This window comes from Sinocyclocheilus anshuiensis, unplaced genomic scaffold (assembly GCF_001515605.1).
Source record: "Sinocyclocheilus anshuiensis isolate Anshui unplaced genomic scaffold, SAMN03320099.WGS_v1.1 scaffold183, whole genome shotgun sequence".
In the NCBI taxonomy this organism is placed as follows: domain Eukaryota; kingdom Metazoa; phylum Chordata; class Actinopteri; order Cypriniformes; family Cyprinidae; genus Sinocyclocheilus; species Sinocyclocheilus anshuiensis.
Window position 1 is genome coordinate 4934760 of NW_015548309.1, and position 15401 is coordinate 4950160.

Consider the following 15401-nt stretch of genomic DNA (forward strand, 5'->3'; position numbering starts at 1 on the left):
TCACTGGCACTGCGATGATCTAAAGATATTTAGAAGTACAGGTCATCACAATGGAAGACGATTTTGATATATCATCAGACAACGTGGAATTTTTTGCCCAACCGTATTTATTTGACATCATGCGCCGGATGCTGTGAACACGCTCAGGACAGTTGGACATTGCGGTGGATCAGAGGTAAAAAATTATATAAATACTGTTCAGTTTCTTGCACAGACCGATCGTTTTGTGTCTTAAGACCTCAATGTATCGTCACAAGCCGCAGGGTTTAATTTGGTTTTGTCTGTGTATGTTTTGTTTTTACTCTCAAAGCCGTGGAGCCCATTGACTGCCATTATATGACTGACAGACTGCAATGGTTTGAGTTAAAAATCTTTGTTTGTGTTCTACTGAAGAAACAAAGTCACCTACATCTTGGATGCCCTGGGGGTAAGCAGATAAACATCAAATTTTCATTTTTGGGTGAACTATCCCTTTAATGCCAGCTTTAGTGCACACTAGCGGTCAAAAGTTTGGAATAATTAAGATTTTAAAATGTTTTTGAAAGACTTGTTTTATGCTCACCAAGGCTGCATTTATTTGATTAAAAATACAATAAAAACAGTAATGGTAATGAAATATTTTTACCATTTAAAATCACTGTTTTCTATGTGGATGTATATTAGAATGTAATTTATTCTTGTGATCAAAGCTGAATTTTCAGCATCTTCAGTGTCACATGATCCTTCAGAAATCATTCTGATATTCTGATTTGCTGCTCAAAAATCATTTCTGAATATCATCAATGTTGAAAACAGTTGTGCTACTTCATATTTTAGTGGAAACCTTGATACACTGCCATTCAAAAGTAAAAAAAAAACAACTTTTATTCAACAAGGATGCTTTAAATTGAACCAAAGTGACCGTAAATACATTTATAATGTTACAAAATATTTCTAATTCAAATTAATGCTGTTCTTTCTATTCATCAAAATCATTTATAACAGTTTCCACAAAAATATAAAAAGCAGCAAAAGCTGTTTTGAACATTATTAATAATTGAACAGCAAATCAGCATTTGTGACCCTGGACCACAAAACCAGTCATAAGGGTCAATTTTTCGAAATTGAGATTTCTACATCATAAAAGCTGAATAAATAAGCTTTCCATTGATGTATGGTTTGTTAGTATAGGACAACATTTGGCTGAGATACAACTATTAGAAAATCTGGAATCTGAGGGTGCAAAATAAATCAAAATATTGAGAAAATCGCCTTTAAAGTTGTGCAAATGAAGTTCTTAGCAATGCATATTACTAATCAAAAATTAAGTTTTGATATATTTACAGTAGGAAATTTACAAAATATCTTCATGGAACATGATCTTTGCATAATATCCTAATGATTTTTGGCACAAAAGAAAAATCTATCATTTTGACCCATACAATGTATTTTTGACTATTGCTACAAATATACCCCAGCGACCTAAGACTGCTTTTGTGCTCCAGGGTCATATATTAGAGTGAATTCTAAAGGATGTGACACTGAAGACTGGAGTATTGATGCTGAAAATTCAGCTTTGATCACAGGAATAAATTACATTTAAACAGATATTCACATAGAAAACAGTTATTTTAAATTGTAATAATATGTCATAATTTTACTGAAGTCAATGCAACCTTGGTGAGCCTTAATTCAATAAATCTGAATTATTCCAAACTTTGGACCAGCTATTTGGAGAAACGTCCCTTCCTTTCCACTAACATGTGAAATCCCTCCAGTCCTGTAGGTTTGGATCATGTTTTGTGCGGCTGCTGCATGCATCTGTCGCAGTTTGAGGAACATGATCAGCAGAAGTTGTTTTTGTTTGCAATCCTCTTTTGATGGCTATAGATGTTTTCCTTGGTGGACCCGTTTATGTGCAAGAACCTTATTTCTGATTTGCTCTCCGGCTTGCTTTATCTAGCTCATAAACGTGCATGATGAACTTGAGGAGAAAGTGGAGTTTGCAGTTGTTGACTTTGACTTTGAATGGCTTCTGGAGTTTTTCTTTTGCTCTGAAGCCCACGTCTCGCCAACGTCTCTGGTTTTCTCACTGCTCTCCTCTCATCTGCTTTCTCTTGCCGTCTCTAGAGTGAAATCCTTTCCCATCACCTACAGAGGAATCTCGTGTACTTGGACAGCCAGGTGAGGGCCTTTCCTGTTTCTCACTTCCTGTCTGACTCTCTCTCATTGTCTTATTTCTCTGGCTACTGTACTTTTATTACAGCACAGATCAAACTCAAGCGTTTTCTCTGTTCTCCGGCCCTCAGTGCATCCGCTGCAGTTCTTTGTTCAGTAGAAGTGGAGTCTCTTAAAATAGCAGTTCATTTAAAGCACTGTTTTAAAGCGCTTGCTTGAGGAATTATATTTCATTATATATATAACCGCTCTAAGAATTGACAGAATGAATATATATATAGACATAAGCAAGTATTCAGTAATTGACGGAATGAACAACTTATCTATATTTGCTCATCTATATTATAACTCATATATAATTGCTTTTATATTTTCAATTTTAATTTTAAAGTTTTTGTAATGTTTTTATATATTTTTTTATGTAGCTTTAATTTTTTATTTCAGTTTTACTTTGTCATTTCATTCTTTTAACTGATTTTAGTTGCAAAGGCAATGTTTCTTTTCTTTTGAGGTTAAGTTAAGTTTAATAATTTTATTTTTCATTAATGTAGTTGAATAATTCTGTTATATAAATTATAAATATAATTTCTATTTATTTATTTAGAGATTTTCTACTCTCTGGACCAGTGTTATCTTATTATTATCCCTTTTATTATTATAATATTTATTAAAATGTCTAATTACCTTTTATTTTTATATTTTCAGTTTGAATTTTTTTATTAATATTTAAATTTATATCTATATATTTATATTTAGCTTTTTTAATTTCTGTATTAGTCATTTTATTCATTTAACTTATTTTAGTTTCAAAGGCAGTATTTATTTTATTTTTTATTTTATTTTTTGTTTAAGTTGAATTTATATTTTTTATTCCAAGTTCATTTCAGTTACTGAAAATGATTTAAGAAGTTTTATGAAAATTATGTTTTAGTTTTAGACTGTTGTAGTTTGGAGTTTTCCTGCTCTTCTTATGTATTAATATTAATTAATATATTATTTTAATTATGGTCTAGCACAGGGGTGGGGAACGTTGATCCTGGAGGGCCACTCTCCTGCAGAGTTTACACCGGCCCTCCAGGATCAACGTTCCCCACCCCTGGTCTAGCACATCCCTGTAGGGCTGTCAAAAAAAAATTCGAATTTCGAATATTCGTCGAATTTTAAATAAAAATCCACATTCGAATGCAAAAACGTTGCATTCGAATTTTAGGTGTGCGTTAAGGAGGCAGCTTTATCAGTGGCGCACGAGATGCGATGACGATGTAAGTGTCGTTGCATTTTAATGTTTTTGTTAGCCTATCCAGTTGAAGCCACTAGATGCGGCGCTGCTGCGTTGTTAATTAAAAATATTGTGGAAAAAGAGAACATCAAGGCGAAGAAGATCTTGTTTACATCAAAACTGAAACCAAGCCGTTCACACAGAACACATATTTCACACATTTTCTAGAGGGACATCTATCACCGTTGCACTCGCATCTCGCACAAAAGAGACGCATGTTTAGAAAGCCATGTAAAATTAATGCAAGTTTAACTTTGACAAAAACATATATCGAGACTTTATGGCGGGGATTTTTTCCCCATCCCACTGCAACTCATGTTTTTAAATGAAAAAAATTTACTCTGTGTGATTAGCTTTCTGCCCTTTGTAATAAACTATGCATACATAAATGAGGCTGTTTTGTTTATAGTTGTTTAAGCAACTTAATTATAATTGGTTTATAAACATTATTTTAAACATTATGCACTTTTTTTGACAGATAGTCATGTTATTTTATGCTTTGAATAAGCATGCATTGGTAATATTTTGCTCGATGTGCCCTCTTGTGGCCTCAGGAGAGAAGCCAAAAGCTTTTCTTCACCCTAACTGAAATTATGCATTTTAAATTCGAATATAATTCGAATTTTGATAATATTTAAGTTTATTTTTAGCCATTTTGACAGCCCTACATCCCAGTGAACTGTATCTAAGATTAAACATATCATAGTGGGCATTTAGATGTTTTAAGCTCAGGTAGGATTCTGCTTTTTCCTCCAACATTTTCCAGCAAATGTTCTTCACTTTCTTAGACAGGAACCATTTATTGTCTTTTTACATTGTATTGCATTACTGAAGTGCACACAGTCATTATTCTGGACTAGCGAACAAGAAAAACGCATGAGTAGCAGACATGTGATATTTGTGAGGGTCAGAAGCTGTAAAAACACACAGTGCTTTGATAACGGCTGTTACTCCTCCTCCTCACGTACTAGATGAAGGAGAATGAGCCAATAATCTTCATGATTCACACTATGATTGAGAACTCGGCGCCAAGGCCGCAACTGTACCAGCAAGTAAGGTCTTGGAAAACACGGTTATGCTCCTCCCCTCTCGTGTCATTGGCCCCGCCTCTTTGTCGAAGCTCCACCCCCTCACTGCCCCATCCTGTGTCGGTTTCGTTGCAGCACATCCCATTGGTGTTCCTTGTTGTTGTTGTTTTCTTGTTGAAAGTGGAACTGGTATTGGCATGGCTTGAAGTTTTCGTGCACCGCATAGCCGTGCGAATCCCAGCTGCTGGTGCTAATGTGCCGTTCATTAGCAATGGCTTCATCCATCACGCCGGCTTTCATGTGTTAGCACAGACTCGAGTGTGTGACTGGAGACCAGTTTGATTCACGAAGGCTTTTGACCTCCAAAGGAAAAGCATTTGATGGGTTTTATGAGCTTTAAAGGCCCATTCACATCACAGACAATAACTGTAAGTAGTTTTAACAATCATTCTGAATAGAGAAGTGGAAGCTAAAACAATAACAACGCAGAGGAACAATATTACCGGAATCATTATTGTTGGAAAAACATTGAGAGCCGATCAGAATCCACTCAGTTTTGAAGCAACAAAAGAGTTATGTGTTATTGGTGTGAATGGGCCTTCATTAGATAGAAACCCAGTCATGTCGTGATAATTGTTTGCTTTGTTAAGTCAGCGAACGGGTCAAAGTTGAAGTGTAAAGTGCTTATGACAATGTGATTGTGATGCTACAAGTGAAACTATAATAAAATGATGAGCTAAATAATCCCAATGTCGTAAGCACAAAAATGTAGTTTTAATAAAAATATAGCAATATACAGTTTTCATTACTTGTAAGAAATATTCATGGCCAATAAAGTGTTCATTTGAACTTAATTTAAGAAAATATGCGTATTTTGTATATAATTTTAATATTAGTTGCTTTAAGTTAAGACTTTAAATTACATTTAAAATAAGACTTTATTGGACTTTTTTTATTTTGCTATATTTTTGTGCTCATGACAATGGGATTTTTTCACTTTTTATTATAATTTCACTTAGCGTCATATATGAGATAGAAAAGCAATGATTTTGTAGATAGATATGTTCATATGTTGTACATAATACTCACTTTAATTGCTTAATGTGAGGAATATTCCAAAAATTTAAAAAAAAATACAACTTTCAAAATAAAAATTAGTAGAAGGCGTGCAGTTTGCGACAGATAAGTAGTGTGAGTTGCTTACATCAGACTGTTATTCTGTATTTTGTATGTAATATTAATATACGTTGCTTTAAATTAAGACATAAATAGTTTTTTTACCCAGCCATGAAAACTGTATTTTGCAGTGTTTTTATTAAAACTATATTTTTGTGCTTATAACAATGGGATTATTTCACTTATTATTTTATTATAGTTTCACAGCATCATATATGATCTCTCTCTCTCTCTCTCTCTCTATATATATATATATATATATATATACAAAAGAAGTAGATTTTGTACATATTATATTCAGGCTATATTCATATTTTGTACATAATATTCATTTTAGTAGCTTAATGTAAAGAATATTCCAGAAATGCTCTGGAAAAAAATTTTGGTGGTGAAACAATTTTCACTTAGAAATTGCTAGTAAATTTTACAAATGATTGCAAAGAAATGGCTGAATTAAACATGAAATTTTGAAGTAGAAAGACTGAAATAGTATTGTCTTGTAAAACATAGTGCAATAATCTTATTATAATCTGCTATAATCTATTATAGTTTCACTCATAGCATCAGATATTAACTAGAAAAACAGCAAGATTTTGTATATAAAGTATTTAGATATTAACTTTTTTTTTTCTTTTTTTTTGCCAAATGTATTCATTTTAGTAGCTTAATGTGAAGAATATTCCATAAATGCACTGAAAATTCCAAAAGTGTAATTATTCTCAAGTATAAATCTTCCAAAGAGTAGAATAAGGTCTGTGGACTTGAACTTGAAAAATGGTGTGTATTGATCATGTTTATTTCGTGCTATAACTAGTAAAGAGGAAGAGATGTTCGGTTCATGCGCCAGCGATCTGTCACCACACAATAAAGAGACACATAACTGTATTTATTGTTTGAATTTCTTAATAAATGACCAAATGCTGAGACTTTGTTTCATACCAAAAGGAACCTGCTCTGTCTTGTCTGTCGGCGTGTTGCCAGTGTCCTCTTTGCTCTGTGATGTATTTTTCACTGCGTGAGAACATGACGTGTGGCTTGTCGGACATAGCAGCAGTAACTAAGAGGGGCGGGTCTTTGCGAAAGGTCTTCGAAAGACGACATATGTTCAGATTTTTCCTCAAATCTCCTGCAGCAGCTTCCTCACACGGTGCTGTGAACTCTCAGAAATCCTGAGATTCCCCTGCGTCTGCACTCAGCGGCGGTGTCAGGACTTCCTCCGGCTCTCGCGGCTCTCGTGTCCCTGCTGGCCCGCAGTCAAACATGCGAGGGCTTTCAGATTCAGTCTGTAGTTTTCATTAGTCACACTAACTCAAGCGCTGACAGACCTGACCGAGGGGGACGGTAATTACGGCAGCTCACAGCTAACCCGCGGGCCTGTGGGGAACATCGACTGCAGAAGACCGACCTCCTGAAACCTGCTGTACGAGAGCCACTAACCTCCAGATCCTTTCCAGCACACGATCTGTTTATATTTTACACAAAACATGAGTGTCGTTGGGTTCTTAAACTCTGTTTGTTTCCCTCTGGTGTCCCACAGCAGTTGTGGACGTGTACGACACGAGCGCTGTTAAGAGCTTTGTGATTTTTTTTCTTTTCTGTTTTTAACACACCAGATGGTGCTGAAGCAGCTTTATTTCTGTGATGAGATGATTCATATCTACATAAACTCATCCGGCTGCGGAAAAACGTGAATGAGTGTGTGTGTGTGTGTGTGTGTGTGTGTGTGTGTGTGTGTGTGTGTGTGTGTGTGTACTGCTAAAAAATAATTTTCTTACTCCGTGTTCTTCTAAACATCAAGAACATCAACATTAAGTAAATCAATATACATTTACTTATTTTAAAATATTAAGTCTTAAAAAGTCTTTAAAAAATAAGTCTTAAAAATTTTGTTTAACACAAAAAATAAGACTTTATTGGCCGTTAGTATTTTTACCAGCCATGACAATTGTTTTTTGCAATATTTTTTCTAAAACAATATTTTGTGCATATAAAAATGGGATTATTTTATTTTATTTTATTTAACTTACCCATTATTTTGTTAGAATTATTGGTGTTGCCTTTAAGTTTTGATATTTCTTATGTGCAATAAGAAACCAGGAAGGAAAGATGGGTGTTTTATTTTATTTTATTTTAGAGTTTCACTCGTAGCATGATTTTCATTTTAGTTGCTTAATGTGAAAAATATTCCATAAATGCACTGGGGGAAAAAAATCAGTGAAACATTTTCACTCAGAAATCGCTAGTAAATTTACTTGTATGATTTGAGATTTTAAATTTGAGATTGTATGATCTCATGAATAATTATAACCACAGTTATAATAAATTATAATACTTTATTCTATTCATTGTTACACTTTTAGAAAGAATGCATTAAAACACACGGCAAACAACCAATTTCAGGTGTAACAAGGAATCTGCAAATATTATTATGCTTTTTAACTTTGTTTACAATTATTTATGAAAATATATAATGCATTATAACGTACATTGTGAATACCTTTATAATGCATTATGCATACAGGCTTCATTCAAGTGAAGTGCTACCAAAATATCATAAATGGGGTGAGAAAATCAACTTAATTCAAAAGAGAAAACGCTTATTTTTCTGGCCCCATGGGCAGATATTTTTTTTATTATTTTAAGCATTAACCTACTTATTTTGATACGTTTAAAAAATGTTGACGTATAATCTGTAATTTTGCTTCTCAGGTAAATGTATTTTGATTCAAGTATGTTTAGATGTTTGTACTGGAAAAAAATACTGAGCAAGAAAATCATTTTCTGCGGTGTGGATCCGTATGTGTAAAAACGTCCATCAAACTTTCCCATTTGCTTCCTCCGAGCTGTTTGGATGGAGTTTGCATGTTTCATGTGGATTGTTTGGTTCGTGTCCGTCCCAGTGCTTTTGTATACAGTGTGACTGTATATAAAGATCCCTGTTGCACAGCGCCACGCATTTATATCACACCGGCTACAAGACTTAGAGGATTTACTGAAGTTACTGTTGCAAAAAAGTTCCTTATTTAAGGTCTCGATTAGTTTTTCCCTTTATCTGACAGCATATTGATGAGTAAGTTGCATGTGCAGCAGTAGTAAATCAACTGCACACAGGCTCGTGCCGCTTGCTCCATTGCTTGATGCGCAGAGTCTCAAAGCAGTCTAGAGCGATGCATTATATAATGCATATCATATCTGACATTATTTCCTTTGATTTCAGCAGATGAGTCCTGAAGAGTACAGAGAAAACACCTACTCATTCAGACCCGAGGAGCTGGACATTGATGTAAGCTGACTCTCTTACTGTAAACTGAGGATTGTATGATTACATGGTGACAATTATTATTTGAGTTTGTGCTTCTGTTAAACATTCAATAAAAAAATAGTATACAAAAACCAGTTATATAGAGCAATTTATACACTTCATGGAGAACTTTTTTTTTTTTTTTATCTTTACCAGATGAGATAAAAATGCTGTTGAATAGTTATCAAGATGTATTATTAACATGTTAGTTGATGATCGTTAATTTATCAAGCTATGTTAGCAGCTTTTGAAGGCATGAATAGAGATGAATATGGAATATGGACTAAATATGGAAGCATAAAACTTTTAATAAAGTCTGAGTGCAAACTAAGAGTAAATACTGCTCTGTACGTCATTTAAAGCCTTTTAGGGAGCTGGAACATACACATTATTCTATAATAATTATTGGTGTTGTGTCTTTACATTTTGATGTTTCATATGACACCAGGAAGGAGAGATTGGTATTTCATTTTATTATTTTATTTTATTTTATTTTACAGATTCTTGTATAATTATTATACATGCTGTTTTCACAACTACTACACGGAATATTTGTACATATAAAACATATTGATATGCATTGGCTTACAAATAATTCACTTGAATAGATCTGACCTTGACTTTACCGTTACAGACGAAGTTAAGTCGACTGTGTGAGCAGGATAAAGTAGTGAGAGCTCAAGAAGAAAAACTGCAGCAGCTCCACAGAGAAAAGGTAGCAAACGGCGTCATCCTCAGCGTGTCGCAGTGCATTGTGACGCCCGTCTCATTCACGCATGTGTGTGTTTGCAGCACACGCTGGAGACGGCCCTACTGTCAGCCAGTCAGGAGATCGAGATGAGCGCTGAAAACCCTGTGGTGGTGCAGAGCGTCATCCAGCAGCGGGACGTCCTGCAGAGCGGCCTGCTCAGCACCTGCAGAGAGCTGTCGCGCGTCAACACTGTACGTCCCTCGTAACGTCTGCTTTGATTGATGCAATGCGACACGCTTTCAGTCGCTCACCCATAATGCTTTGCTGCTGACAGGAGCTGGAGCGGAGCTGGAGAGAGTACGATCGACTGGAGGCAGACGTCAACATGGCCAAAACGAACCTGCTGGAGCAGCTCGAGGCCCTCGGGAGCCCACAGGTGACACATTTGACTGAATACTAGCAATACGTGAATGTATATTGAAGATAATTCCATAGACATTGAGCTGAGGTGTTTGTGTGTGCGCGTGCAGACGGAGCCGCCCAGCCAAAAACACGTTCAGATCCAGAAGGAGTTGTGGAGGATTCAGGATGTGATGGAGGCGCTGAATAAGAACAAACCTAAGAGAAACGCAGAACCCAGTGAGAGAACCAGAAAAACACACAAACCCACTCAGAACTGCAACTCAACTCACTGATAATCTACAACACCACAGTAACAGATATGAGCAACTGTAATGAGTTTTGTTCAGCTTTCTACTCACTCTGCCAAGGTTTTTATAGGCCTCAGCACAAGAACTATATTTTTTTATTCCTTTTTGTAATCTATAAATGTTCATATATTATTTAAGATTTATTTTTCAATTTTTGTTATTTATTTTTTACATATATACTTTTTAATATATATTTTTTCATGGACATTTTTCTTTATAGTAACTTGCAATAACACAAGACAAAAAATAATAATTTTTTTAGCTTTTTCAAATTTCCATGTGTATTTTAAAATCTGTACATCTACATTAATTACTTAATATTTATTTTTTGATTATTATATTTGTATGTATTTTTTACATATATTTTTTCTTTTTCTTTCTTTTTCTTTCTTTGCAATAGTAAATTTCCATTTTCCGATAAATAATTCTGTATTTAGATTTATACATTTTATGTCTGATTTTAAGTCAATTAATTTTCATATGTTCTTTAAGATTTATTTTAAAATTATTGTACTTTTTTAACATTTTTTTCCATACGTTGTTCTTTATAGTAAATTTAACACGAAGCAAAAATGATATCTTTTTAAACCTTTTTCCAATTTCCATTTTATAATTCTGTATTTATATTAATACTTTAAAATGTCTGGTTTTACATATATTAGTTAAGATTTATTTTAAAATAATTATACTTTTTTACATGAATTTAATTACATATATTTTTTAATGAAAATCTTTTATTGCGGTAATTTGCAATAATAAAACAAAACAAAAACTATACATTTTTAAACCTTTTTCCAGTTAACATAAATTTTCATATATTATTTATTTTACAATTATTACATTTTTATTTACAATAATTTGCAGTAATAACTGTTTTTATCAGTATTATTTTAGTATTAATTATATGCTGTTATAGTATCTTAATATTTTGAATTAGCCTTTTCCTTTTCATTTTAATTGAAGTTCAATTTAATTGTGCTTTTGTACTTTTTTTTAGCCTTTTTTTGTATTTCGATTCAGCTTTAGTTTTAGTCATTTTAGTACTTCCGCTTAAATTTGTTTTATTTCAGTTAGTTGCCAGGGCAACATTTCTAATTTTCATTTAAGTTTTTCATCTATTATTTATATATTATTTCAGCTTTATTTCAATTAACTGAAACCATAGTTTTAATTTTAGTTAACAGTAGCATCACTAGTTTTATGAATTCATAAGCATTTTTCCCATCGTCTTCTGTATTTATAGGTTTTCCTGGTGTAAACCCCCTGTCAAACCTGCATAAAAGTGAAGTAAGTGATTATTCCAGACATCATGATGATAATCGTTGTCTAATTGTCTAAACGAGCACACAGACACACACGCTAACGATCTTCAGGACGAGTTCACCTGTATTGTGCTGCTTTGGTTGGTTGTTGCCCGTGGCAACAGTCTCCTTCACTGTCCCGTTGTGTGCGCTGTGTAGGAGTCAGACTCAGTGCCTCCGCGTCCTCCTCTCCCGTGCTCTTATGAGGGGGGAGACCGGCCCCCTCACGCGCCTCGCACCACCCCTCACCGGCCCGAGGACCGCAAGGCCGCCCAGCGCAACGGCGCCCACAGCGTAAGATGCAGCTGTGACCCCCTCGCCCACCCCATCCCATCCGCCATCTTCATTTAACCCATCGCCATCGCTTCAGAAACCCAACATTAGCTTTGGTTTTGAGTTTAGATTGTGTTTTTGTTAGCGATAGAAGCATATTTCCGCCATTCGGAGATGATCTGTGTTTGTGTTGATTCCCCATTATCTCAGCCTCGTCACTCGATAATCAACCATTTCTGTCTGATTTCTTTCCAGTTTTTATTTATTAAATTATACTGACCACCTATATATTAACAACATCATTTCTGCCTGAATTTTCCCAATTTTTATGTCAGTTTTTACTGACTACCCATAAATCATTTAACGTCATAAACAATTTCTGAGTTTTTTTTTTTTTCCAAATTTTGTTTAATTTTAATTAGTTTTTACTGACCACCTATACATTATGTATCATCAATTTCAGCCTGATTTCTTTACAGTTTTTACTTTAATAATTTATACTGACCACCTTTACAGTTTAATTTCTAAAACAATTTCTGACTGATTTATATTATTAATTTTTACTGATCACCTATACATTAACATTATAAACTATTTCTGCCTGATTTTCCCCCCTCAATGTTTTATGCTATTAATTTATACTGACCACCTATACATTATTTAACATTGTCAAATAAATAAATGCATTAAAAAAGTGAACCCAGCACCTATACTTTAGGTTATTCAATGTTATTATAAATTAATTAATTAAATAACAACAAGAGCAACCATAAACATTTTCTAAATGAAACAAATTAATATCGCTTCTATTTAGCCTGTTTGAAATATTAAATGGTATAAATTATGTACCTGCATTATATCAGCCACCTGCTCTTTAGATACCAGCTTTTGAAGGAATATTTCACCCCAAAAAAGCTATTTCTGTCATTATTTACCCATCCTTATGTCATTACAAGCTTGTATGGTGCTATTGTTTCCTGTGTAATGAAGAAATAGTTGACCGTTTTCATTTTGGGCAGAATAATCAATTTTAAAAACCCATTTCGGTTGACTTGGTATTTATTCAAGTGCTTTTTGCTTTTTAACCCTCTTGGTTTTTATCAAACGTTCATCTTTGAGTGCTTCCTGTACGACATTCAGTAGATCAGCAGCATTGCGTAGGTTTGTACCTCATCCTTTGTGAGGCTTAGTTTCTTTTTTTATTCCCATTTTTTTTTTATTATGTAATCCGTGATCATAACCTTCACGTAATGGCAGCAGAATCAGCAGGTCTCGTACGGTAAATCATGTGTAAACAGGTGAAATCTCTGCTCTCAGGGGCCCGATTACAGACTGTATAAGAGCGAGCCGGAGCTCACCACAGTAGCTGAGGTCGACGAGAGCAACAGCGAAGACAAATCTGAGCAGACGGCAGAGAAAGAGCCACCCGGCGTCACCAAAGGTGCCTGACAAACACGTCAAACACACATATATATATATATATATATATATAAAACTCTTTATCGCTTACATCTCTACATATCAACTCTGTATATCACTGCTGATCACTGATCTCTGTCTTTGTCTGTCTGTCAGGTGTAGTTTACCCCGTCGGAGTGGTCAATCCCAGGACTAAATCACCCATGCCTGAATCCTCCACCATCGCCTCTTATGTCACCTTGAGGAAGAGCAAGAAACCTGATCCCAGAACAGTAAGTATGCAGTTTAGAAGGAAAAATGTGGGTTGTGTTTAACTTTGCAAAACAAATGGGTGCTGTGCTGTGCTTAACATGGTTGCTAAAGTGTTCAGGGTGGTTGCTAAGGCGTTGCTAGGTGAGTTTAAGGTTGTGCTGGTTGGTTACATACTGGTTAGGTTTGGCTTAACACACACAAATAAACATTTGAAACCATAATATACTGCGCTGGTGACATGACTTTAGCATCCAGTGATCATCTAAGAAATAAAATGGTCATCTTGCATTTGAAATTCAATTTTATGTACTTTTAATTAGAGGTCGACCGATGTATCGGTTTTGCCGATTAATCGGCACCGATAGTTGATTGCTGGAACTATCGGATGTCGACAAAAATCCATGCCGATAGTTTTCCGGGTTGCGTCCATTGCTGGAGCGGCTGAGAAGGGTCTGCTGTCATTACACAGTGCGAGAGCGTCCTCTAGTGGTTGAAATCACTGACAGCACGTGCTATTTGTTTAGACACGTGATACTGCACACTGAACAGAGCAGGAAACTTCAGACGCGGATTTAAATGCAGCCGACAGAAAATCCTGCCGCTTGTGCTGATTCTTTCCATGATGACAGCACCTCCGTGTGGGCATGGGATGATGACGCAGAAGGGCACTTCAAGAAACAGTTGTTTGGTCCCCTACAAACAAAGGAACACCCTTCAACCCTTCGAAGCTCTCACTCGGAGGGTAAACCCTTTGAAGGGATTAGGGTATAGGGATGAGTCCTTCCGAATGGAACGCAGGGAGTGAGTTGTTAACTGGAGACTCGCTCTGACTGGATTATTTGAATCTTTCTGTTTTGCTTTGTTTTTTTAAACGCCAAACTTCAAACTCCTCTATGCCGCTTTTTTGATGATTCCTGAAGTTAACTTTTGCCCGTTTGGTGATTAAATAAACTGTTTTAGACCTCCGCTTGAACTGAACGCGACATGTCCGCTGTGTGATACCTGATATACCTGCGAGGTCTCCTAGATGCGGTGCTTTCCCCAGTGTGCGACTGTCATATTTTGTTATTTTGATTAGATAATCATCACGTCTTCTAGAACAGAAGCAATTAAAGTGTGTGAGTATACACACAATATCCATATGCATGTAATTTCAATGCTATGGCCTTTGTGTAGATATTTAAAGATGGATAGTTAGAGTGTGTTCATTCCAACGTCTACTAATGCATTTTTAATTTTGAAGTTGCTTCTGATTAACAGTAAATGTACTATGAAATAACTTTAATGATCAATATATAATTAATATTAATAATATTAGTCATGTACAAAGTATGGTTCAGTACTGTTTTTTTATTTTTTTAAATAAGCACTATTTTAATTTTCGTTCAGTATCCATTTTAAAAACTATCGGTAGATTAATCAGTATCGGCCAGTGTGGTCCAACCTAGCTATCGGTATCGGCAAAATCCACTATCGGTCGACCTCTACTTTTAATATAGGTTAATGAATTAATTTGCATATTCATATGTGGGTCAAAGACATTAAGATGTCCTAAGTTTTTAAAGGATAAAATGTTATGCGATTAATTTTTTTAATTTAACGTGTTAAAAATATTTACTTCACTTCAATGCCAGGCGCAAGCGCGGAAATGGTACTGTGCTCGCAGTGCGTGCTCTTCAAATGCACTCACAAAGGCGCCGGCCCGCACTGTAGCCTGTATCCTTTCATATCAAAGTGCGAAATAAACTACATGCATGCAATGTCGTGGTCAGTTAAGTCATGAAGTTACCAAAAAGGCGATTAAAGCTGCCTTA

General features: G+C 35.1%; 1 protein-coding gene across 17 annotated transcripts in view; it reads left to right on the forward strand.

The window, feature by feature from the left end:
* LOC107656381 (pleckstrin homology domain-containing family A member 5-like) overlaps positions 1 to 15401 on the forward strand; it is a 146377-nt gene that overhangs the window by 121558 nt on the left and 9418 nt on the right. For 10 of the 17 annotated variants that reach the window (XM_016444210.1, XM_016444214.1, XM_016444197.1 and 7 more), the window contains 11 exons: positions 2110 to 2163; positions 4408 to 4488; positions 8858 to 8923; positions 9576 to 9656; positions 9734 to 9883; positions 9967 to 10068; positions 10163 to 10271; positions 11586 to 11629; positions 11803 to 11937; positions 13234 to 13357; positions 13492 to 13607. In XM_016444210.1, coding sequence (XP_016299696.1) covers positions 2110 to 2163; positions 4408 to 4488; positions 8858 to 8923; positions 9576 to 9656; positions 9734 to 9883; positions 9967 to 10068; positions 10163 to 10271; positions 11586 to 11629; positions 11803 to 11937; positions 13234 to 13357; positions 13492 to 13607 — 1062 coding nt within the window. The remainder of the gene's footprint in view (positions 1 to 2109; positions 2164 to 4407; positions 4489 to 8857; positions 8924 to 9575; positions 9657 to 9733; positions 9884 to 9966; positions 10069 to 10162; positions 10272 to 11585; positions 11630 to 11802; positions 11938 to 13233; positions 13358 to 13491; positions 13608 to 15401) is intronic. The other 7 variants (XM_016444204.1, XM_016444211.1, XM_016444199.1 and 4 more) reach the window with 6 other exon arrangements.